Source organism: Phyllostomus hastatus, unplaced genomic scaffold, assembly GCF_019186645.2.
Source record: "Phyllostomus hastatus isolate PE091 unplaced genomic scaffold, TTU_PhHast_1.1 phas_contig_432, whole genome shotgun sequence".
Classification (NCBI taxonomy): Eukaryota; Metazoa; Chordata; class Mammalia; order Chiroptera; family Phyllostomidae; genus Phyllostomus; species Phyllostomus hastatus.
Window position 1 is genome coordinate 4,270,793 of NW_025333880.1, and position 22,143 is coordinate 4,292,935.

The 22,143-nt window shown below is 36.2% G+C and overlaps 1 protein-coding gene across 19 annotated transcripts in view; it reads right to left on the minus strand.

The window, feature by feature from the left end:
• The window catches only part of PPFIA2 (PTPRF interacting protein alpha 2), a 465,199-nt gene that overhangs the window by 190,799 nt on the left and 252,257 nt on the right, over positions 1-22,143 (minus strand). For all 19 annotated transcript variants that reach the window (XM_045845003.1, XM_045845002.1, XM_045844994.1 and 16 more), the window contains one exon: positions 7,591-7,692. In XM_045845003.1, the coding sequence (XP_045700959.1) occupies positions 7,591-7,692 (102 nt within the window). The remainder of the gene's footprint in view (positions 1-7,590; positions 7,693-22,143) is intronic.

The window sequence follows — 22,143 nt, forward strand, 5'->3', positions numbered from 1 at the left end:
GAGTCAGACAACCAGAACCAACAGGCACAGGACAGATTCTGAGGCCGTCAGATGAGGAAACGTGCTGGGTATGGAGCATCCATCTATATTGCAGGCACAGGTAGCAGCAGAGGCTACATGTTACTGGGACTGGGGATGTGGGAAACATTCACAAGACCAAGAAATGTGGTCCTAGGATTGTGCGTGGAAGCTCAGTTTAGAGATTTCTTGTATGCCTTAGTTAATATTTTGATGAAATCAGCTAAGCTGTACTGTTATAGGTAACTTTGAACTCTCATCTATACACAAAACCAAATGTATTTCGTCAATATAAAACAGACTCCTTAAAGGGTTAATTTAACTTATCTTGAATACTCCTCAGTACGTAAGAAAATATTCCATATAATATGTGCTTAGTACTTAAGAATTTAACTTAATAAGAAATGTAAATTAGCCTGGAGCACGTGGCTTAAAATATTCTACTCTAGCAGGTATCTGCGGCTTTTAAGCTTACAAATGAAAATAAATTAAAAATAAAGAGAAAATCATCTAAGATGACTCTAACAATCTACTAAGTGTATTTTTTCTGGGAGCTACACTTTAGTCTAAATTTTAATAAAGCTTGCAGAGGTACACTAAAAAATTTGCTGGGAATATATGAATGGTGATTACCATATTTTTGGACTATAAGATGCACCCCCCCAAATTTGGGAGGAATAATTGTTAATGCTGTTGTTGAGTTCTGTTTACACCTACATTGGTGAAATATTATGTTATTTATGTTATTAAATATTTTGCCACATTTTTTGCTTCAAAATGTTTTTTCCTATTTTCCTCCTCTAAAACCTAGGTGCATCTTATAGTCTGAAATATACAGTAATTTTATGTTGGAATTCCCTTGAAATTACCACCACCAATATATGTACACAGAGAAACATACTTCATACAGGCCTACAGATATACAGAATCACTGGAAACTTTTGAACTAAACTTCTTTTCATAAATAATATTTTTAAATGTGTTTTATTGATTATGCTATTACAGTTGTCCCATTTTTTTCTCCCCTTTTTCCCCTCTACCCTGCAACCCCGTCCAACCACCCTTCCATTAGCTCATGTCCGTGGTCATACATATAAGTTCTTTGGCTTTTCCATTTTCTATACTATTCTTAAACTCTCCCTGACTATTTTTATGCCTAGCAATTATACTTTTAATTACCTGTACATTTCTCCCATTGTCCCCATCCCCCTCTGTAAGATAACCCTCCATGAGAGCTCCATTTCTGTGATTCTGTTCCTGTGCTAGTTGTTTGCTTAGTTTGTTTTTGCTTTCATTTTTGTTTAGGTTCAGTTGTTGATAGTTGTTTGTTATCATTTTACTCTTCATATTTTTGATCTTCTTCTTTTTCTTAGATAAGTCCCTTTAACATTTTATATAATAAGGGCTTGGTGATGATGAATTCCTTTCACTTGACCTTACCTGGGAAGCACTTTATCTGGCCTTCCATTTTAAATGAAAGCTTTTCTGGATAGAGTAATCTTGGATGTAGGTCCTTGCCTTTTATGACTTGGAATACTTCTTTCCAGCCCCTTCTTGCCTGTAAGGTCTCTTTTGAGAAATCAGCTGACAGTCTTTTGGAAACTCCTTTGTAGGCAACTCTCTCCTTTTCTGTTGCTGCTTTTAAGATTCTCTCCTTCTCTTTCATCTTGGCTAATGCAATTATGATGGGGCTTGGTGTGTACTTCCTTGGGTCCAACCTCTTTGGGACTCTCTGAGCTTCCTGGACTTCCTGGAAGTCTATTTCCTTTGCCAGATTGGGGAAGTTCTTCAATATTTTTTTCAAATAAGTTTTCAATTTGTTGCTCTTCCTCTTCTTCTTCTGGCACCCCTATGAGCCAGATGCTGGAACATTTAAAGTTGTCCCAGAGGTTCCTAAGCCTCTCCTCATTTTTTTGAATTCTGTTTCTTCATTTTATTCTGGTTGAATGCTTCTTTCTCACTTCTGCTCCAAACTGTTGATTTGAGTCCTGGTTTCCTTCCCTTCAATATTGGTTCCCTATACATTTTTCTTTATTTCACTTTGCATAGTCTTCGCTTCTTCCTCTATTTTGCGACTATACTCAACCATTTCTGTGAGCATCCTGATTACTAGCTCTTTGAACACTGCAATTGATAGGTTGACTATCTCTTTGTCACTTAGTTCTTTTTCTGAAGCTTTGATCTGTTCTTTCATTTGGGCCATTTTTTGTCTCAGTGTGCCTGTTTTGTAGTAAGGGGTAGAGCCTTAGGTGATTACCCAGGCGGGGCAACCCACCTCCCTGCATGATAGTGTATTTGTGTGTAGGGGGGTCTGAGAGGGAAGAATGCCACTTGTTCAGCTCTGGGCAGCTTTCAGTCACTTTCCCTTGCTACCCACAAGCAAATTGGGCCCTTCTGGTGCTGATTTCCATGTGGGTGGTTTGTGTATGTTCTAGGACCCTGCGGTTCTCTCTAATGAACTCTCCTGTGAGGCTGGGAATTTCTCCTGCCACCTCAACCCCCACAGGTTTTTTCAGCCAGAGGTTTGAAGCTTTATTTCCCTGCACTGGAACCCTGGGTTCCACAGTCTATATTGTTCCCCAGTTGTTCCTCCCAGTTTATCTGCACACAAATGTGGGACTGCCCAGTTCACCAGCCACCAACTTGCTGAGAGTCCTCTCCACCCTGGCTTCCCATCTCCACCCCTCCTACTGGTCTGGATGAATGTTTTTTCTTTAACTCCTTGGTTGTTGGACTTCCATACAGTTCAATTTTCTGGCAGTCCTGGTTAATTTTTGTTTTTAAATTTGTTGCTGTCCTTCTTTTGGTTGTATGAGGAGATAACATCTATCTACCTACACTGCCATCTTGGTTGGTTCAACTAAATTTCTAAAACTAATCAGAGAAGCCAAAGAACTTATATGTACAACCCATGGACATGATCTAAGAGGGGGGAGGGGATTTCTGGAAGGTTGGGGGGTGCAGGGTAGAGGGGGGAGAAAGGGAAAAAATTGGGAAAACTGTAATAGCATAATCAATAAAATATACTTTAAAAACTTTACATCTTCCTTTTAAATCTGAATTTGACATAACCTTGTGCACAGTTATTTTCAATCACAAATGGTGTTCAAGTAGAAATACATTCTTCCCTATAGACCAACTTGGCTTCTATAATCTAGTCATATAACTCAATGTTAACATCTGGAAAAAAACAACAACAACAAAAAAAACTTCAAACTAGTTCCTTTCATGCTCAGGCCACTCAAAATGTTTTAATCTCAAATACTGTTTACAGTTCCCTATGTTTCTTAGGTACATATTTGAGTCCTACATTGAAGTCTCACTGCTTTGGGGGGAGCATCTGTCCTGTCTTATTCACTAGTGCATTTATTTTATACCATTATTGTACATTCACAAATATGTATACATGCACCCATGTACATGCACACATGTATCTTTACCTCATTTTCACTGCTAGGGTCTTTTTTATCCCCTCAATTGGATTGTATTTTCTACTCATTGAGGAAATGTAATTGGAGGAAGTTTATTAACTTGTGTCAACAGGTTGTCAAGAATGGGAAGCTTTTCTTTAGTGATGGCAAGTGCCTTTGAACATTTATATAATTCCTTTAGACCAAAATAAAAGTACGGGCATTGTAAGATAGGTTTAGATTAAGTCTTTAATTTGAATTAACAATTAATTCTTTAACTTTGTGATCCATGAGATGAAATTACAGCTATACTGTTTCTAACTGAGTCTTGAAATTGTAACTTCTTTTTCAAAGTTAGGCAATAGATACATTCTTAAACATTGTCAATAATATAACCACCTTTTGATCTTTGCCCACAGAAACAATTGAAACAGTTCTAAAACAACAATAACAATTTTCTGCTCTGATATTAAAATATAGTAACTATGTTAATATTTTTGGTTTCCCTTCAGCTTTTCATTAATTCAAGTAATTCTGAAAAATAAAAACTTGCTAAATCTTAGTAGTCAACTTGAATAAGTTGAAATAATAGCCAGAATAAGTTATTTTCTCTAAGTATAACTTGTCTAACTATGGTCAGAAAAGTTTTAGGAATAACAAATTTTGTTTAATCACTTTTTCTATATTTTATTATGTGGAAATATTAAATAATACAGCTTGTTTAAATGTTTATGTAAATACCTACTATAATTTTTGTACAACCAAGAATAACATTAAGAAAATTTTATTTGGATATCCTCAATTTAATTATTTGAAGCAGATGGATTTAAGAGCAACTCTAGTGATTTCTTTGATTTCTTTCATTCACTCATATTTTTTTTTCATTCACTCAAATTCTGAGGCAGGGGATCAGATGTTTCTTTAGTGACAAAATGATAAATGGCCACAACTTTCAGCTCAGACATCAAAATAAACACCTAGTACATTATTTTCTACATAATTGATACAAGAATAAATTACTGAACAGATTGGGAATGAATTACAAAAAAGAAAAACTTTGCTCTTCCCTAAACACAATTTCTTGTATCACATAAGATTCATGAATAACATGGGAAATAGGAATGTGGTTTCTTAAATACACAGCTTGTGGTTAGGCTGAGCAGTATATTCCCCTGGTGTGTCACAAGTCATGTGGCCTGAGGCAAGTTACTTACTACATTAGTTTTCCCATCAGTGAAATGGGGAAAGTGGGATTACCATAAGAATAAAGTGGGTTAAACATGTGAGAGACTTAAAAACACTCTGCACATAATTAATTTAGCTATTATGTAATTATCCTTATTATAACTTGATATATTAAATAAACTCTATTCAATCAACTCCATTTGCAACTTCTGCTTTCTATTTGGAAGAAAGATATAATTCATTCATATATCAAATAGGAGGGCCCTTTCTGATATATTGTTTTTGATGATATTCAAAATTAACACATAACTGTATCTACTTACAAGTTCTCTTTGTGTCTGTTTTTTTTGTGTGTGTGTTATTTCAACCCAGATGTTAACACTCAAGGTAGAAAGAGAAGAGTCACAATTTATGAGAACCCTGGAAATTAAAATATGCAATTCTGCTTTAAAGTTTCTCACAATCTAACACCAATCAAATATTCTGCAGGTGTGAGAAGAAAATACTAGCTGGTTGCTTTCTCTCCATGACCAAAAAGCGGGTGTTTATAGCAAGAAGAAAGAAACAACATGTAGAAGAAAAAAATTATATAAAATGTATAAAACTGTTGCATTTAGCAACATTTAATAAGGAATTATGGAGAAGAGAGAATATATATCTAATTTTTCAGCCCTGGATATTTTTTTGGGTGGTGAAAGAGATGAGAGATGGTTATATGAGTTAGGTCATTGTCATACAATTGATACTTTGAACAAGGAAATCTCCATAATTTTTTTGACATAATCAATAACAAAAATCCTCCATGTAACTGCTTTTAAGGAAGGTAGAAAAATGGTTTCCAGTTGGAAGATGGGCAAAAATGTAAAGAGGATTAAGCAGTACAAATCATCAATTATAAAAATAGTCACAGGGCTGTAAAGTAGCATAGCACAGGGAATATAGTCACTAGTATTGTAATAACCATGGATGGTGGCACATGAGCACTACATAGATTGTGGTGATAACTTCATAAGGTACATAAATGTCTAATCACTATTTTGTACACCTGAAATTAACATATCCTTGTATTTCAATAATAATTTTAAAATGAATTTAAAAAGAAAAAAATATTTTCCAGGTTTATTCATGCTTTCAAAGTAACTATTATGATGTTTAAAACCAATTTCTGTTATCCCAGTAGAACTTAATATTTCTATTTTGCTCTCTTTGACTCCTGAACAGGTGTTTTAAATATAGCTTGCCTTAGTTCTTTAATTACCTGAGTTCCTTTGCAGGTATGATAGCCATATGTACTTTTGCATCTCTTGGAATGTAATCTGATGAAAAAACTGTGTGGATGCTGTCCCCAAATCTCCTAGTTCTCTGAAATTAGTCACAATCAAGAAAAAAGACACACTCTGTACTACATTGGTCTATGCTTAGGCAATGTCTCCTCTAAGTTATACTAAATCTTGGAGTTGTTTTCATGGATTTAACTTGAATAATTTTGCTGGTAGGCTTCGAGAAAGGGTCTGGGCTCTGGAGTTATTCTGCCTTAGTTTCAAATCCTTTCTGTGCTATTTATTATGGCAGGACTTCTGACAAGTTATCTGCCCTTTTCTGAGCTCAGCTGCCCATATTGTACCACATCAGGGAATGTAGCCAAAAGTGTTAAAATAGAAAACAATGAAATGAGGCAGAATAAACATCATGGCAGAAATAAACTTTAAATTTGTTTTTTTTAAAGTGTACTTAAAAAATCAAGGGTGGGAAAACATAGAGTGGAAGAAAGAAACAGAAAAAGTTATCTGACTGCTCTTCGACATGATCTAATAACATGAACTAAAGACTGCTCGCTATGTCCTGTTTGAGGTAGTCCACAAGATGGGCTCATCAACGTCTCAGTGAAAACAGATTCCTGTGTGCACGCTGAATGAATTCTCTTTACTATGAGATGAGCCCCTGATGAATAAGAAGATAGACTGGGTTGGATCATGTATTCATTGTTCAAGTGATGGCACCTCTCATTAGAAGCACAAGCTCTCTGTCGGTGAAGCCATTCTTTGTATACTGCTCTTGAAGATCAAGCACAAAATGAATGAATATGTTAACTATACATTATTTTCTCAGCATGCATTTGTTAGAGCTCTAACATTTAAAATATTTTTCACCTAATGCATATAAAATTGAACTCTATCCACACAAAAGCGGTTTTACTCAATGTTCTTCAGTACAAAACTGCTCTTATTTATGCGTACTATGGCAACTTATACATTTTATGAAATTTAGTGACTTCATAACTAGAAAATACAGCATCATCGATCAAATTCTAAATTTTACTGTGAAACATCATGAGATGAAACAACACGTGAGTTTCCAAGGGCAGCATATAGTAAATTCCATCAGTTTCATAAAATCAGAATACCAGAAATGAAAGTCTACATGACAATCTTCTGAAACAGAAAAGATATGCCTCCTTTACCTAGGAGATTTCTGTTCCAGTGGTTTTGCATTTTAACACTTAAAACATTTTTTTTAAAATAAATACTTTGCTGGGGGAGGGGAGCACCAATGGCACAACACTCCCTCCTAGTACCTCATAACCGAAACTCTGGCTCCTCTCTCAAACCTCCCGCATGGCCCATCTCCAGCTGTGGAGTATAGGTCTCCCACTCCAGCACAACTATTTGAAAGTTTGAAATTCTATATTAACATTTAGCCTTTCCTTTTAAAATTGAAAAAAGCAAAGATGGAAAGGAATAAGAATATTTCCTAAGGCAACATAGTGAGTTAGTAGGCAAGACTATAATTTAGGATTCCTGTCTTCTTGTTTTGAGTTTTGTAGTATGTTGTCCATTACTTTAAGCAACAGACTCTAAGTGATGTCCACTTAAAGTCTTCCTGAAGTTTTTAAATGTTTATTTTTATTCATATACAAGAGATAAGGCACTGAACCATATATGGAATCAATTGCAAGCAGGGGTAGTTTTATACTTACTCTTGTGTTGTTTCTTTCAGCTTTAAGTTCAGAAATTTCTTCTTCCTTCTCTAGAAGTTGTTCCCTACAGGCATTTAATTCTTTTGTCAGTGCAGCAAATTCCTGAAGGGGAATAAAAATATTTGAAGACACACTTTAGATATAAAAAATGTATTCCAGCAGAAATTAAAAAAAAATTAAAAGCTAAGTATAAATGTAAAAAATGAAAAAAAATGACTCACTTGCCTAGATATATATATATCAGCTATATATATATAGCTGTTATTTGATTAGCTTGATTCTAATGTTCAAAAAATGCTTATCTATAATATTTAACATACACATTTTATTATAACATATTGTTTAGATGAATGGATAAAAATTATTTCAAAATGTGTCAGATATATCATACTAAACTTAACATTAGTATAGTATGTTAATAATATAGAATAATTTTAATTTGTCTAATTGTGTTAACCACTCAACAAATCTTACACTTTTATTTCTGCAGAGCAATGTTCTGACTATATAATATATACTAGATTATTAAACAAATGATCAAACAAACAATAAATACCAACAGCTCCAATAAAAAAAAATCTTGCTGAAAGTGCTATTTAGATTAAGAAGTTCATTTATTTGTGAAGAACATGAAGAGAATATACCTCTTACAAAATAATAAATGGACATAAGACTTAGTAACATTATCCAATAACCTTTTAATTTATACATAGCTTTCCTTCTGAAATGTAAACTTCATGTGAAGTGGGACTTTGTCCATACTGTCAATGTCTAAGTCATAATGAGTTTTCAATTTAGTACTTATTTTCAGTCAAATAAACAGGTCATATTATTGTAAAAAATTGCGAGTTTTGGAGTAATAAAACTGATACTTGTCAAGTATTTAAGTATTTGGGAAAACTCAACTGTAGGCTGAGAAGCCACTGTCAGAAGATTAAAAAAAAAAAAAACAAAAACCAAATGGGGGAGACAGGATTGGTTAACCTAACCTCCACAATGGCAAATTTGGTATGAAGTAAATGAATATGATGATTATTCAAGGCTGGGAAAAGTTGAGGCTTTATATTTTTGTTTGCTTCAAACCACTTATTTTGCTGCATTTCTCTGAGTGGCTACAGCCCAAATGAGTACTTCAAAGGCCTCAGAGTAGACTTAGAGCTTAGAATCCTGATGAGGGAATCCATTGCTGGCATCACAAATAAGAGTTTCTTCCTTAATCACTGCCAGTTTAAATGCTATTGATATTTCCTGATATATTATTTAAGTAGAGCATGGAAATAAACAAATAGAAAACAATGAACATTTCCATAAAAATGAAGCTTTAGATAAATCATGTAGTTTTGATAAAGAGGAAAGCAACAAAGATTTTGTATTGTGTATTATCAACAGTCACTAAAATGTAAACTAATACTCATGAATATTATAAGATGACATATAAATATATATATACTTAACATACCAATTTTAAGAAATATATATCTGGGTTGATCTTTATGGATATTTACCTTGCTATGGACAGAAATATAAAAAATCAAAAAGAATTGGATATTTCCTGGTGGTGAAATAATGTAATTTTTTGGCTTTCTCCTATGTATTTCTATTACCAAGTTCTCTACATTAGAGAAAAAAGCTTTTTATGCATAGACAATAAGAGAAAATGTAACCCTGTAAGTGCAATTAGGTATTCAAAACTGAGTGATGGTGTGTCCATATAGATTCGTCCATTGTAAGAAATGAGCCTCTTGACAGAAATGAGTCAAGATGCTACGGGGGCCAAATGACTTTGCATTTTTTATTTATTATTATGGCACTGATTATGAGCAAGCTATTCAGTGACTCGATGTATTAAAATTAGACTTACAGTTACTGACTTCTTGCCAATTTCAGGCATTACTTTCACATTCATCATCTCTTCTTGCTATCTAAATAACCATGAAGGAGTCTCACTCCCATTTTACGGAGAGCAAACTGAATTAGTAAGAATTAAGTCCAAGTTCCCAAGCAAGCCACAGAGTGAATCAGGCTGTGAACATGGTTCTCCAGACTCTGTCTACAGCTTTTCCTCTGTACCATTTCAACCTTAATAGTTGATCAGGTTTATATGATTTGGATTTAGAGTGCATTTAGCAATACTCTTCTTTTATTATCTGAAGAGTTAGAAACCATTACTTACAATTACCTTGCATAGTCTTTCTTAATTAATCCAAAGCCAGGGTGGGGGACTAGGAGGCCCAACGCAGGGTATTCCTTTCATGCTGAGCGACAAGTATTAGACAAGCATGTGCTGCATCTCTGGGACTGCAACAGATGCAGATGCCCCACACAGAGTTACCTATCAAATTATTTTACACTTTTCTTCTGACATTTCCCTCTTCTCTACCTACTTTTCCAATCTTACTGTAAATAACTGAATTTTATATCATCTTTCATGAGATAATAACAGCAAATATAACTAACATTGATTGAGCCCTTACAATATGCCAGGCACTCTGTGAAGCAATTTATATTGATTATCTAATTAATCCTAATAAAACTCTGAAAAACACAATACCTCACATAAAAAAAAACCCTACTATATACTCATACCATATAATCCAGCAATCTTACTCATTGATATTTATCCCAAAGAGCTGAGAAATATTTACACAAAACCTCCACATGGGTGTTTATGGCAGATTTACTCATAATTGCCCAAACTTGGAAGCAACCAAGGTATCCTTCACTAGGTGAACAGATAAATAAATTGTGCTATATCTGTAACAGGGTGCAGCTGAAGGGGTCCCCCAAATGGGGGTTTGTAATGGGGTCCAGAACTCAGGGTGTCCAGGAAATATTAGAGAAAAATATATATGATGTCCTCACCCCCCACCAGTCTGAGCTGGGGGATGGGAAACATGCATCAGGGCCATTGAGAGCTGTTTTGCATAGCAAAATCTTTGCAGCTAACCTCTGGCATGGCCATGTAACGTATCTATAGCCTTTAACTGGTTTCATAGATATGTTAAATAGCTGTGGCCATGCTTTGAGCCAGGGGGATGGGAGTGACTTCACTCTAGGATGCCACTGGGAAGCAACTCCCCCTGGTTATAGCACCTACTTGAGAGCTTGAAGATGATTGGCTCCACACCATGGGGCCATGCCTGCCTGGACTTACTATGACAGCCCATTAAAGCTGGAGAATACAGGAATGCTGGTAGGTGTAACTGATTGTGGGAGAAGTTGGAAATGGGGCTGCAGAGGAAGACCTGCGCAGGGATTTAAACCCAGGCACAGCAGCCATACCAGGAGAGGACCACACAGCTTTGGCAGAGGTTGGGACCACGAGGCTTGGGCAAGAGTTAGGACCAAGTGGCTTTGGGTTGCTCCTTTTTGTCACGTGACTTAGAAAGCAGGAGAGACTTTGCCTGGAAGAAAAGGGGTGAAAGGACTCTTGCTGGTGAGCCATGAGAAGATGCCCCGTGGCTTTGGATTAACTGCAGATCATGGTGATGACACAGCTGATGGTGCAAAAAGCCTGAATCACAGACTTTTACTTCTTTTCCTGAGATCCGGTACGCTAGACCTGGCAAAGGGGAGAAGGAAGGACTGTGTGCCTTTGTGGGTATTCTAAAAAATTTTAGTATTTTAATGAAGACATTAAGTTATTACTCTAAGTCTGTATAACTTTGAAATAAATAATTCCTTTCCTTTTCACCAATCTCTGGCATTGAGAGACATCTTTCCTCTGGTGGTGGGCAAAGTGAACTTAGTATGGGGGAGGAACCCCTGGAGAAAAAGGGGGGGCCCTTTTGGTAATAATACATCATATAGCCCCCAGGTCTACCTACTGAAAGGAAGATTATTCAGTGCTAAAAAGAAATGAGCTATCCAGCCAGGAAAGAAACATGGAGGAACCTTAATTGCATATTGCTAAGTGAAAGCAACCACACTGAAAAAGGCTACATTCTGTATGATTCCAACTATATGGCATTCTGAAAAAAAAGTTTGAACTACAAAGACAGCAAAAAGATCAACAGTTGCTAGGCGGTTGCCAGGAGTGCTCTGGGGGGTCAAGGGATACGTAGGCCAAGCACAGAAGATTTTGGGACAGTGGAATACTCTTTATGATATCATGACACATCCAGTCATTATACATTTTTAGAACAGAATGTACAACACCAAGAGTGAACCATGATATAACCTATGGACTCTGGGTGATGATGTCTCAACATAGATTCATCAACTACTAGAAATGTACCACTCCAATGGGGGACGATTTTAATGAGGGAGGCTATGCATGTGTGGTTACAGGGTACCCCCATCTAAAAGGCTTTGTACTTGCTTTTCACTTTTTTTGTGAACTTAAAACTGCTCTAAGAATATACATTTCATTTTTTTATCTCATTGAGGCCTACAGAAGTTATTTCCCCAAAGTTTGGCACCATCAATGGTACAGATTCCCTGAGCTTAGCATTTTGTATGAATTACTTAATCTCTTTCTTATTTTGAAGATAAGGATACTGAAGCTTAGCATGGATAAATAAATTGCTCATGGTCACACACTTACAAATAATCCACCATATTCCAAAACTCTTTAATTCCTGAAACACTGCTTAATTCTTGCTGAAAATGAAAAATCATCAAATTCCTTAAGTACACAAATTATATAAATTGATCATTCCTCTAACTACCTATACATCCATACAATATTTATTAAGCACCTACTACATACCAGAGCCTTGCTAGGTGCTGAAGATATAGAGATAACTTAGACTTGGTTGTTGCACTTGACCCCAAAGAGCTTTCATAATTCACATTTGAGACACATCAGGGATTTCCATCACCAACAAGCACTCAAAACTCATCACCAAAGTACTGTACCCACAGTAATATTATATGTTTAAAAACACCATTGATACACTGACCCTCTAAAACCTCTTTCTTAAAAGGTGTATCTTGTGCATCTACCAGAGATTTTTCTTCCTGTTTCTATTTCCTCCTTTCCATTTTTTCACTCTTGATTTCATTTTCTTTTATATACTATTTCCTGTACCTAGAATACTCTTACCCATCATCCACCCTGCCTAATTTATTCTTAAAGCACCAGCTTAACTTGTTAATGCTCTATAATCCATGTTCTAGCAATGCACTCATGGTATTGTTTTTATTTAAACTAGTTATGTGTTCATCTCCTCCAAGTAAGCATTATAATTCTTTAAGGCAAGGTTGCTATCTCATTTATTTTTATATCCTCAGGACTTTAAATAGTTCCTGAAAAATTATATACACTCAACAAAGCTTTGTTGTAACAGTTAGTATATGGCTCACTTTCCCTAAACTTTTTTACTTTAATGCCAAACCAATTTGTAAAAGATATAATTAAGTAGAGTTATTTGTTTTTCTGAGTGACATTATTAAAATTTGTAGTTGTTACTTTGTCTATATCTGAAATATTCTATACTATATTTTACACAAAAATGCCATTACTATCTGCTAGGCTTTATTTGCATGTATATAAAGTGATACTATTGCTCCTAATACCTGTGAATTTGGATTTATCATTTGTTTGTTGGATATATTACATTGATCTTATTCATTTTGAAAGTGAAAATACATATTTAACCCCTATGTTATTTCTCTAGTCTTTTTTCCCTCAAAATATAATCTACAGAACAGAATTTCCACAGAATACCCAGAAAAAATTCAGAGTCCAATGGATTTGGAAAATAATATTTGCTAACTTTTGCTTTTGTATATCTACTACAGGTATCAGAATATAAGAGAATATGAGTAAAGTTGGTTTTGTTGTCAAGAATTGGGAACAACTGAATTTCCATCTACAATAAAATAGATGAATTAAATGTACTAAGTACACATAAGGAACACTGTATTGAGGCAACATAAGTAGCCTAGATCTTTATATAACAGCATCAAAAGATTTCAAAAATATAACTTATAGTAAACATAGTATGAAACATAAAACAGTGTATATAACACAGAGTATTGCAAGAAGCTGAAAACAGTGAAGGACAAACGATAGAAGAAAACTTCATTTGTACTAAACCATGTCTGAATTCAAAGGAGCTGAGTTTGCTTTGACTCACTGAGACAGGAGTCGTAGATCAATTACCAACCACAAATTATACTCAATAACATTTTGGACTAATCATGTTGTTCTCCAACCACAGTCTGCCAAAATTCTTACTTTGCCCAAGGACCAAAATTACTTTCCCTACTCTGTATTTTTTCCTTGGAATTTTAAAGAGTGGTCAGGACACACAGTACCCACAGACTGAAGGGAATGTCCTGTTCTTTACCAACATGCACTCGTGCACACCACACACACATTTACGTGAGCAGTCCCTATGTATTGGGCACTACTGTAAGTGCAAGGGAGGTGGTGGTAAAGGAAGCAAGTTAGAATCCCTGTTCTCATCAAGTTAAAGTCCCTGAACTCAGTAAGTTCTCAGTAAGTGGTAAATGCACTCAGGCATTCACCACTTGAACTTTTTACTCAGGAGTGGATCATTTTTAGCTATATCAATCCCCCTCAATTCTAACTTAATTCATGTGGTAGAGCACTCTTTCTTTAAAAAACAGAACAGGCCCTGGCTGGCATAGCTCAGTGGATTGAGCGTGGGCTGTGAACCAAAGTGTCGCAGGTTCGATTCCCAGTCAGGGCACATGCCTGGGTTGCAGGCCATGACCCCCAGCAACTGCACATTGATGTTTCTCACTCTCTCTCTCTCTCTCTCTCTCTCCCTCCCTTCCCTCTCTAAAAATAAATAAATAAAATCTTTAAAAACACAGAATAAAATAAATAGGTTTTTTTCCCAACAGTCATCTAATTGTCTTGTGCTCCTAATTGTAAGTTACAAGTCTCTTAAATTACATAAAGTCTAAAGTTGCTCAATTTCAGCTACATTTTTAGTATTACTGCCTTTCTTTCCTGCCCACCTTAGCCTCTTCTTAAGGTGTTGTTTTTTGAGCATTTTTAATAGGTCAGGGATGTTGGTAGAAACTTTGTCAGTTGCATGATTTAGTCCTCATGGCATCCTTATTATTCAAAGTATAAAGATGAGAAAACTTAGATAAAAGGGTTTAACTATAACAAGGATCATGCTAGTTCTTGGCAATGTCAGGGCTGGTGTCAACATTGCTCAGGCTTTTCAAGCCCTACCTAGGACACAGGTAACCTTCCTCATTATTGTTATGGTGGTTTCACTTCTGCATGCTAAGTGTGAACTAAGTGTGAACTATGCGTGAATCCGAGATAAGGGTGAACTTGAGTAATTAAAGTGGCTAAACTGCTAATATTCTAAATAATAGCCCTTAGATCAGTGGGTTATTCTCAGTGTTTTGCATAAATAATCTTTTGTCTTGGTCCCCACATGTTATTCTCAAAGTGAAAAACAGAAGGGCAAAGGACAGATTCACTTGGTTCTGGTGCTTACGTAGATTCTGTAGAAGTCACCTGGTCAGAAGAGTGTATAGATTCAGAGCTTCATCTGGCCGTCCTTCCTCTTCTCTTCATGCCTCTTTCTACCCAGTAAATCACCACAGCCTACCAGGCTGCCCATCTTGGCACAGATGTAGAACATTGTATTTTTATACATGCTTACATTTAAGTCCATTTTCTGATATTTAATATTAAACATAGAAGAACTAAAAGGGACTATTGATTTCCCTGACTCTTTACAGAATTGTATGCTAACTCAAGGAGGTTTATTTGGGGTGGGGGGATATATTTTCTCATTAATGAAAGGTTTGAAAGGCCTTGATTTAATAAGTGAGTCTACACCTCAGAAAAGCAGGTCAGGAAAAGCTGCATGACTGGAGGGAAAAAATCAACCTTTTAATTGCAAGTCATTGACACCAGACAGCAGTCTCCAGAGAAATCTATGGCAGTCCATTCATCATAATTACAATTTTAACACTCTTTACTTAGCAAAAAAAAAAAAAACCCTGTGCGCTCTAATCTTGTGGGTCACTAAACTGGTGAACTGACAAGGCCTTGCATCTGCAGCCATATACCTGAGTGAGCCCTGGATGAAGACTCATGAGGGCAAACCAGCCTGAGAGAGAAGAGAAAAAACGAAGGATGAGCTGGAATTCAGCTTCACTGAGCACCGCTAACACCCTCGCCAACCACAAAAAAGCATCTTTTAAGTTTATTCTCTAACCACCTAACATTTGTGCAAATCAAAAATAGCTCTGAGGAAAGCATATGGCATAGAAGCATGCTGACTTGACCATCTAGCACTCAAATCAGACAAAATTAACTACTCCAAAATGTTTTTATAATGACTTCCCTGGGCTATGCCCCAAACTATATTTTGGTGTCTCTTCTTTCAAAAATTAAAAATTCTTCTACCAATTCTATTTGTAATACTCAGTAGAAAGATTTGGATTTTAAATCTGTATATTTTTGGATGAAATGGCACAAAAATTTCCATGTATAAAATATGTACATCATTCCCCACACCATAGGACATTACTTCCTAGAACAAATTAATAGCAGAAGTAATACACTGGAGAGATGAAAACAAAACAATAAAAGAGAATACATATATATGTTCCTTATATTTTATATGTATACATATCTCAGAATATTAGTTATAAATCACACAAGATTTTAGAAATTTAGTTTAGAAATCATTTGGTTTGGAAACAAAGCAGCACTATTTCATAGAAATCAAAACCCCACCATGTGTGTGTATGTAATTTGTGCTACATTATGTTATGTAATCTAATGCAGTGTTAATGACCTCTGGTCTTATAATTGCCTCCCAGACTTGCATGAGCTCAGGGTAAGCTGTCATCCAAAATTACTGTGTGACACAGCCATGTCTCATGGTCAGCCCTGGGCTAGACAGCTCCTAGGCAGAACTGCCTGCATAGCTAATACAATTTGACAGCTACAACTGGACTCCTAGAGTTTCACCAAAATTGTTGAATAAGGATGCTCAATTTAAAAGGAAAATGAGATTTAAAATTCATGCGAATAATATTTTGTGCCCTCTTGGTTTTTTATGTATCTATATTCCAATGAGAATTGTTCTTCCTCTAAAACTGCATAGTAGAAGATTATCTTAATGCATTAATAATGACCTGAGACATGGAAGTCTATTTAAAATTGAACATGTTATGATGGCCATTGTATGGTATGTGAACATAGGTATTGAGTAACTGTTGTTTTAAAATATCTCTAGTCAAGGTAACAGGAATCAGAAATCCAAAAAAAAAATACATGGATGTTTGTTGAAATCAAACATGGGTGCTGCCAGGCAGCCTCAGGCTGTCTGACCACCCATTTGTGTCCCTAACAGACGTCACTCACTGCCCTCCCACGGAAATGTGCCCCACTTACATCTCAGCCTCACCCTGCTTTCCGGGCTTTAATTTGTCAATATGTGTTCGGAGCGGTACCAGGTATCAGGTGCTTTTTAACAGCAACTGTTAGAAAAGATTCATCTTTGTTGCTGAATACTGGAGGGCGGGCAATGCTATCACAAAGTTGGTAGGAACATATTTAGAGGCAAGTTAATTTTTCAGTATCTCAAAATCAACATTGTGACTTCTGCAGGTCCTAGGCATTTTTGCTTTGTGGGCCCCTTCATTCATAGGAAATACTAGAAACTATTTTATTACTCCACTGATAAAGAGATAAATGTAATCCAGTCTGGTTTCTGTTCTTTTTTTTCTTTTAATTTTAAAGGTAATTGAAACATTTCATGGTCCCCAAAAAGTAGTAAGAGCTCTAAGCAGTGCTTTCACAGTACCTAACGGGTAAACTAGCCTTAAACCCTGCCTACTCCAGGAAGTCACATGTGCTGTGGTCCAAACAGCACTGATTTCAGGATGAAACAGAGCTGGATTCCCATCTAGCTTCAGTCGTTAAGTCCCAGTTGTCTTTCTGGGAATGCAGGTAGCATGCCTTCTTACTGGATGGATGCAGGTAAAGATTCAGTAGTCATGCTTCTTGATATTTATCCAAAGGAATTGAAAATATATCCATAAAAAACCTGTACATGGATGTTATAGCAACTTATTCATAATTGCCAAAATCTGGAAGTAACCAAGATGTCCTTCAATAGGTAAGTGGGTAAATAAACTGTGATACATCTATAAAATGGAATATTATTCAGTATTAAAAGAGAATGAGCTATCAGGCCATGAGAAAACATGGAGGAATACACAATGAATATTACTAAGTGAAAGAAGCCAACCTGAAAAGCTTCACTGTATGATTTCCATTATGTTACATTCTGAAAAAGTTAAAACTATGGAGACAGTGGTTGTCAGGGGTTGAGTCAGAGGAGTTTAGGATGAATAGTTGGAATGCAGAGGACTTTTAAAAAATATTTTATTTATTCCCAGAGGAGAAGGAAAGGAGAAAGAGAGGGAGAAAAACATCAAAGTGTGGTTGCCTCTCATGTACCCCACACTGGGGACCTGGCCTGAAACCCAGGCAAGTGCCCTGACTGTGAAGCGAACTGGTAACCATTTGGTTTTCAGGCCTGTGCTCAATCCCCTGAGCCACACCAGCCAGGGCAGAGTGCAGAGGATTTTTAGGGCAATGAAAATACTTTGTATGATACTATAATGGCAGATACATGCCATTATACACTTTTCCAAGCCCATAGGAAATGTAACACTGAGAGTGAACCATAATGAAAACTATGGACTTTGGCTTGTAAAGATATATCAATGCAGGCCCATAAGTTGTAGGAAATATACCATCTGGTGGAGGATGTTGATAATGAAGGAGGCTATGCATGTGTGGGGGGAGTTGGTATATAGAAAATCTATGTAGCTTCCTCCCAATATTGCTATAAATCTAAACTGCTCTAAAAAATAGTCTTAAAGTACCAAAAAATGAGATCCTTAATATAAATGTGACTAGCATAGTTGCTGATTATAATAGATCCAATAGATACACACTCAATAATTTTTTGACCTACTGATACTTATTCCACATACAATTTTGTTTTCTTCCAACATCCATTTTTCCATATAAGGATAATATATTTCATTAGGTGCTTCAGGAAACACAAACATCATGCACTTTTTTTTTATTAATAGTAACTGAAATCTAACTCAAGAGTCACATAACTGACTTAAATAAATAACTTACATAAATCTCATTGTGAAGTATCTCTCACTTTTGGGGAGAAGATCCTAATATCACTCCTAATAATAAATCAGGGACAGCATGTTTTCTCTGAAGAGTAACAAAAAAGAAAGAAGGATCCTACTATAACATTACTGATTCTTACTGATCCATTAATTAGGTTTTTATTACCTAAAGTACATAACATAACACTCTATGTTCTCTTACAAAAAGATGGCATCATATTAACATCTATAAAGACAGAAACTATGAGAAAATTCTCTGGACATCATAACACTGCTCTTAAAAGTCTTCCTAGAACACGTGTCTTTAACCTTACCTGCTATTGTTCCCTCCACATGTCTCTGATTGTATCTATTACTAGCCTGGGGCTCACACGGCTCTCAAGATTTTGTCTGTAATCTGAAATAAAATGGCAGGATAAAACACACTGGAGAAGTTTTCAGTGGACTCTTGTATGGGTTGTTACGAGATGCTGTTGGAGAGGAGCCCAGCTACCCACAGTCTGCCCAGAACCCAGGGTTACAGCCTGAGGCCTACCCAGGAGAGTAGGATGGACAATGTTGAATGAAGACCCCACTCCTTTTGGCATTGTCTCTTTGTTTGAGTAGCATCCCAAAGCCTAAATTTGAGAAGCTCCTCTGATTTCTAAACCTTGTCACTGTGTATGTGAATACTAGATTGAGAAAGATAAGCTCAATGGCCTAGAACCAATACTGAAGTTATTCACTTCAAGTATTCTATCCTTTTAACTGGTTCCAGCTTCCCCTATGCTTTTCTCTGAAAGAGAAAAGCCATTAGGCCCAATCTTATTGTATCAGACATAGGAAATAAGAGAGGAAGATCCTAAAACAGAAATAACTAACAGAGTAATCATGCCTTCCAGTTCTGTAACCCAATTAATGATATTGTCCTTAATCTTGACTCTTCATACAAAGAGATGAAAAATATCTTTTATCTTTACCAATGGCCAAAAGATAGTTTTGCTGTTTAATGGTTGAGACATTTGAAAAAAATTTAAAATGCAACATTCTAATACATTAGTAAAGTCACCTGGCTCAGTAAACATTGTAGCTGAAGCATGCCAGGGCTGAGTCACTGCCAACCGAAAACTCTGTTGGCAGATAAAGCCAATTCTCAACAGCTCTGACAGTGTAAAGCAGGAGGCATGTTTGACAAGATGCTGCGTATTAATTTCAAAGGCTTTAGCATCTGTTTAGGTAACACCTGCTGTGGTGAACACTCCCAGGCACACAAAATAGCATCCAAATAAAATATTTAAATCTCCCAACATAGCCCAACAAGGCTCAAACTCTAAACAAAACTAAATCATGTCTTTCTAGCAATCAACAGATTTATAACCAAAAATATTTGGGCTATGCCATTGTTTGCTATTCACTGAGTTATAATGTTGTCATGGGTGCCATGTAAGTTGTAAAGTATATCAAAATATACTGTCCTGACTTGGAGAATTTTACTGTGTGTAGAGTTTAGAAGAGTAGAACATGGCTCAGAGAAATATTTGGCATTTGATTACATTGTATTACCATTAGAATTAAAGCATAATTTGTCAATGAGGAAAGATGATTGTATCAAACAACAGAAAAGCAAGCAACAGAAAAGAAAGAGGTGGCAGGGCAATTTTAAATGAGCTCCGTTAGAAAGAGAGTCCAGTCTCAATGATTGTAGTCATCTGGGAATAGGGGTAGAAACAAGTATACATGTGCTCTGGAATTGTGAGGACACACTACCATGACACTGTGCCATCAAATGTTCAAATAATATAACACATTCTGAGTCCCTAATACTGAGAAATGGTTTTAGAATAATTTAATTTTTTGGTGTAGTTTCCTCCAGAGAAGAAACTTGTCCTTGTCAGCCCGGTCTGGATACCAGTTCTGCTTGAGAATTCTATTACTTACTATAAGTTAACAAATTGAAATTTTAATCATTTTGTTTCCTGACTCCCTAAAATATCCAGTTCTAACATGTAGAAGATCCTGTAATATTTTCAGACATTATAATGTATATAATGGTAACTGAAATGGTTAAAATAAAATATTATAATGTGTTAATGGAGCTATATAGAGGGTGCTCAGCGTAAAAGCACAGGCACAGTTTAACTAATCCATGTAGTGGGTGTGTGTATGCAGGGAGCGTCTAACATTAAGGGAACAACAGTATGAACGACTTCTAAAAAAACCTAAATACACTAAAATTGTAACACGCTTATGAAATACCATAAAGGTAAATCATAATCTTGCATTAGGTAACGGTTTCTTAGATATGAATCTAAAAGCCCAAGAAACACAAGAAGAAATAGATCAAATAGATACCATCTGTTGTAGCCTGAATTGTGTTTCCCCAAATTCATGTGTTTAAACCTTGACCCCCAAAGTAATGGCATTTGGAGGTGGGGCCTTGGAGAGAGATTTAAGTTTAGATAAAGTGATAGGGGTGGGGTCCTCATGATGGGATTATTGCCCTTAAAAGTAAAGGAAAAGACACAAGATCTCTCTCTGCCACATGAGGACACAGACAGAATGTAGCAGTGCCACAAAGCAGCGACAAGCCCACTCACCTGGGAATTAGCACCTGAAAGGGCACAATTCAATTGTGCATAACGGGGAAAGTGACAGAAAGCTGGCCAAGAGCCAACCCAGCAACATTGTTCCCTCTCAGACCTCTCTCCCACATATAGCACCAAAACCCAGCCACTTTGTTGCTCTGCCCTGGCAAATATCTAAGGCTCTGCTCCTTAATATGTAACAGGTGCACCAAGACAAAGAAATGTGGCCCAAATGAAAGAACAGAGCAAAGCTCCAGAAAAAAATACAACTAAGCAATGAAGAGATACCCAATCTATCAGATGCAGAATTAAAAACACTGGTAATCATGATGCTCGCAGAAATGGTTGACTACGGTTGCAAAACAGAGGGAAAAAATGAAAGCTACACAAAGTGAAATTAAAAAAGTATACAGGGAATCAACAGTAAAGTGAAGGAAATCAGGACTCAAATCAATGACTTAGAGGAGAAGGAAGAAATAAACATTCAACCAGAATAGAATGAAGACACAAGAATTCAAAAAAATGAGGAGAGGCTTAGGGACCTCAGAGACAACTTTAAACATTCCAACATCTGAATCACAGGGGTGCCAGGAGGCAAAGAGGAAGAACAAGAAATTAAAAACTTATTTGAAAGAAATAATGAAGGAGAACTTCCCTAATCTGGCAAAGAAGAGACTTTCAGGAAGTCCAGGAAGTTCAGAGAGTCCCAAAGAAGTTGGACCCAAGGAAATAGACACCAAGGCACATCATAATTACATTACCCAAGATTAAAGATAAGGAGAGAATCTTAAAAGCAGAGAGAGAAAAGGAGCCAATTACCTACAAAGGAGTTTCCAAAAGACTATCAGCTGATTTCTCAAAAGAAACCTTT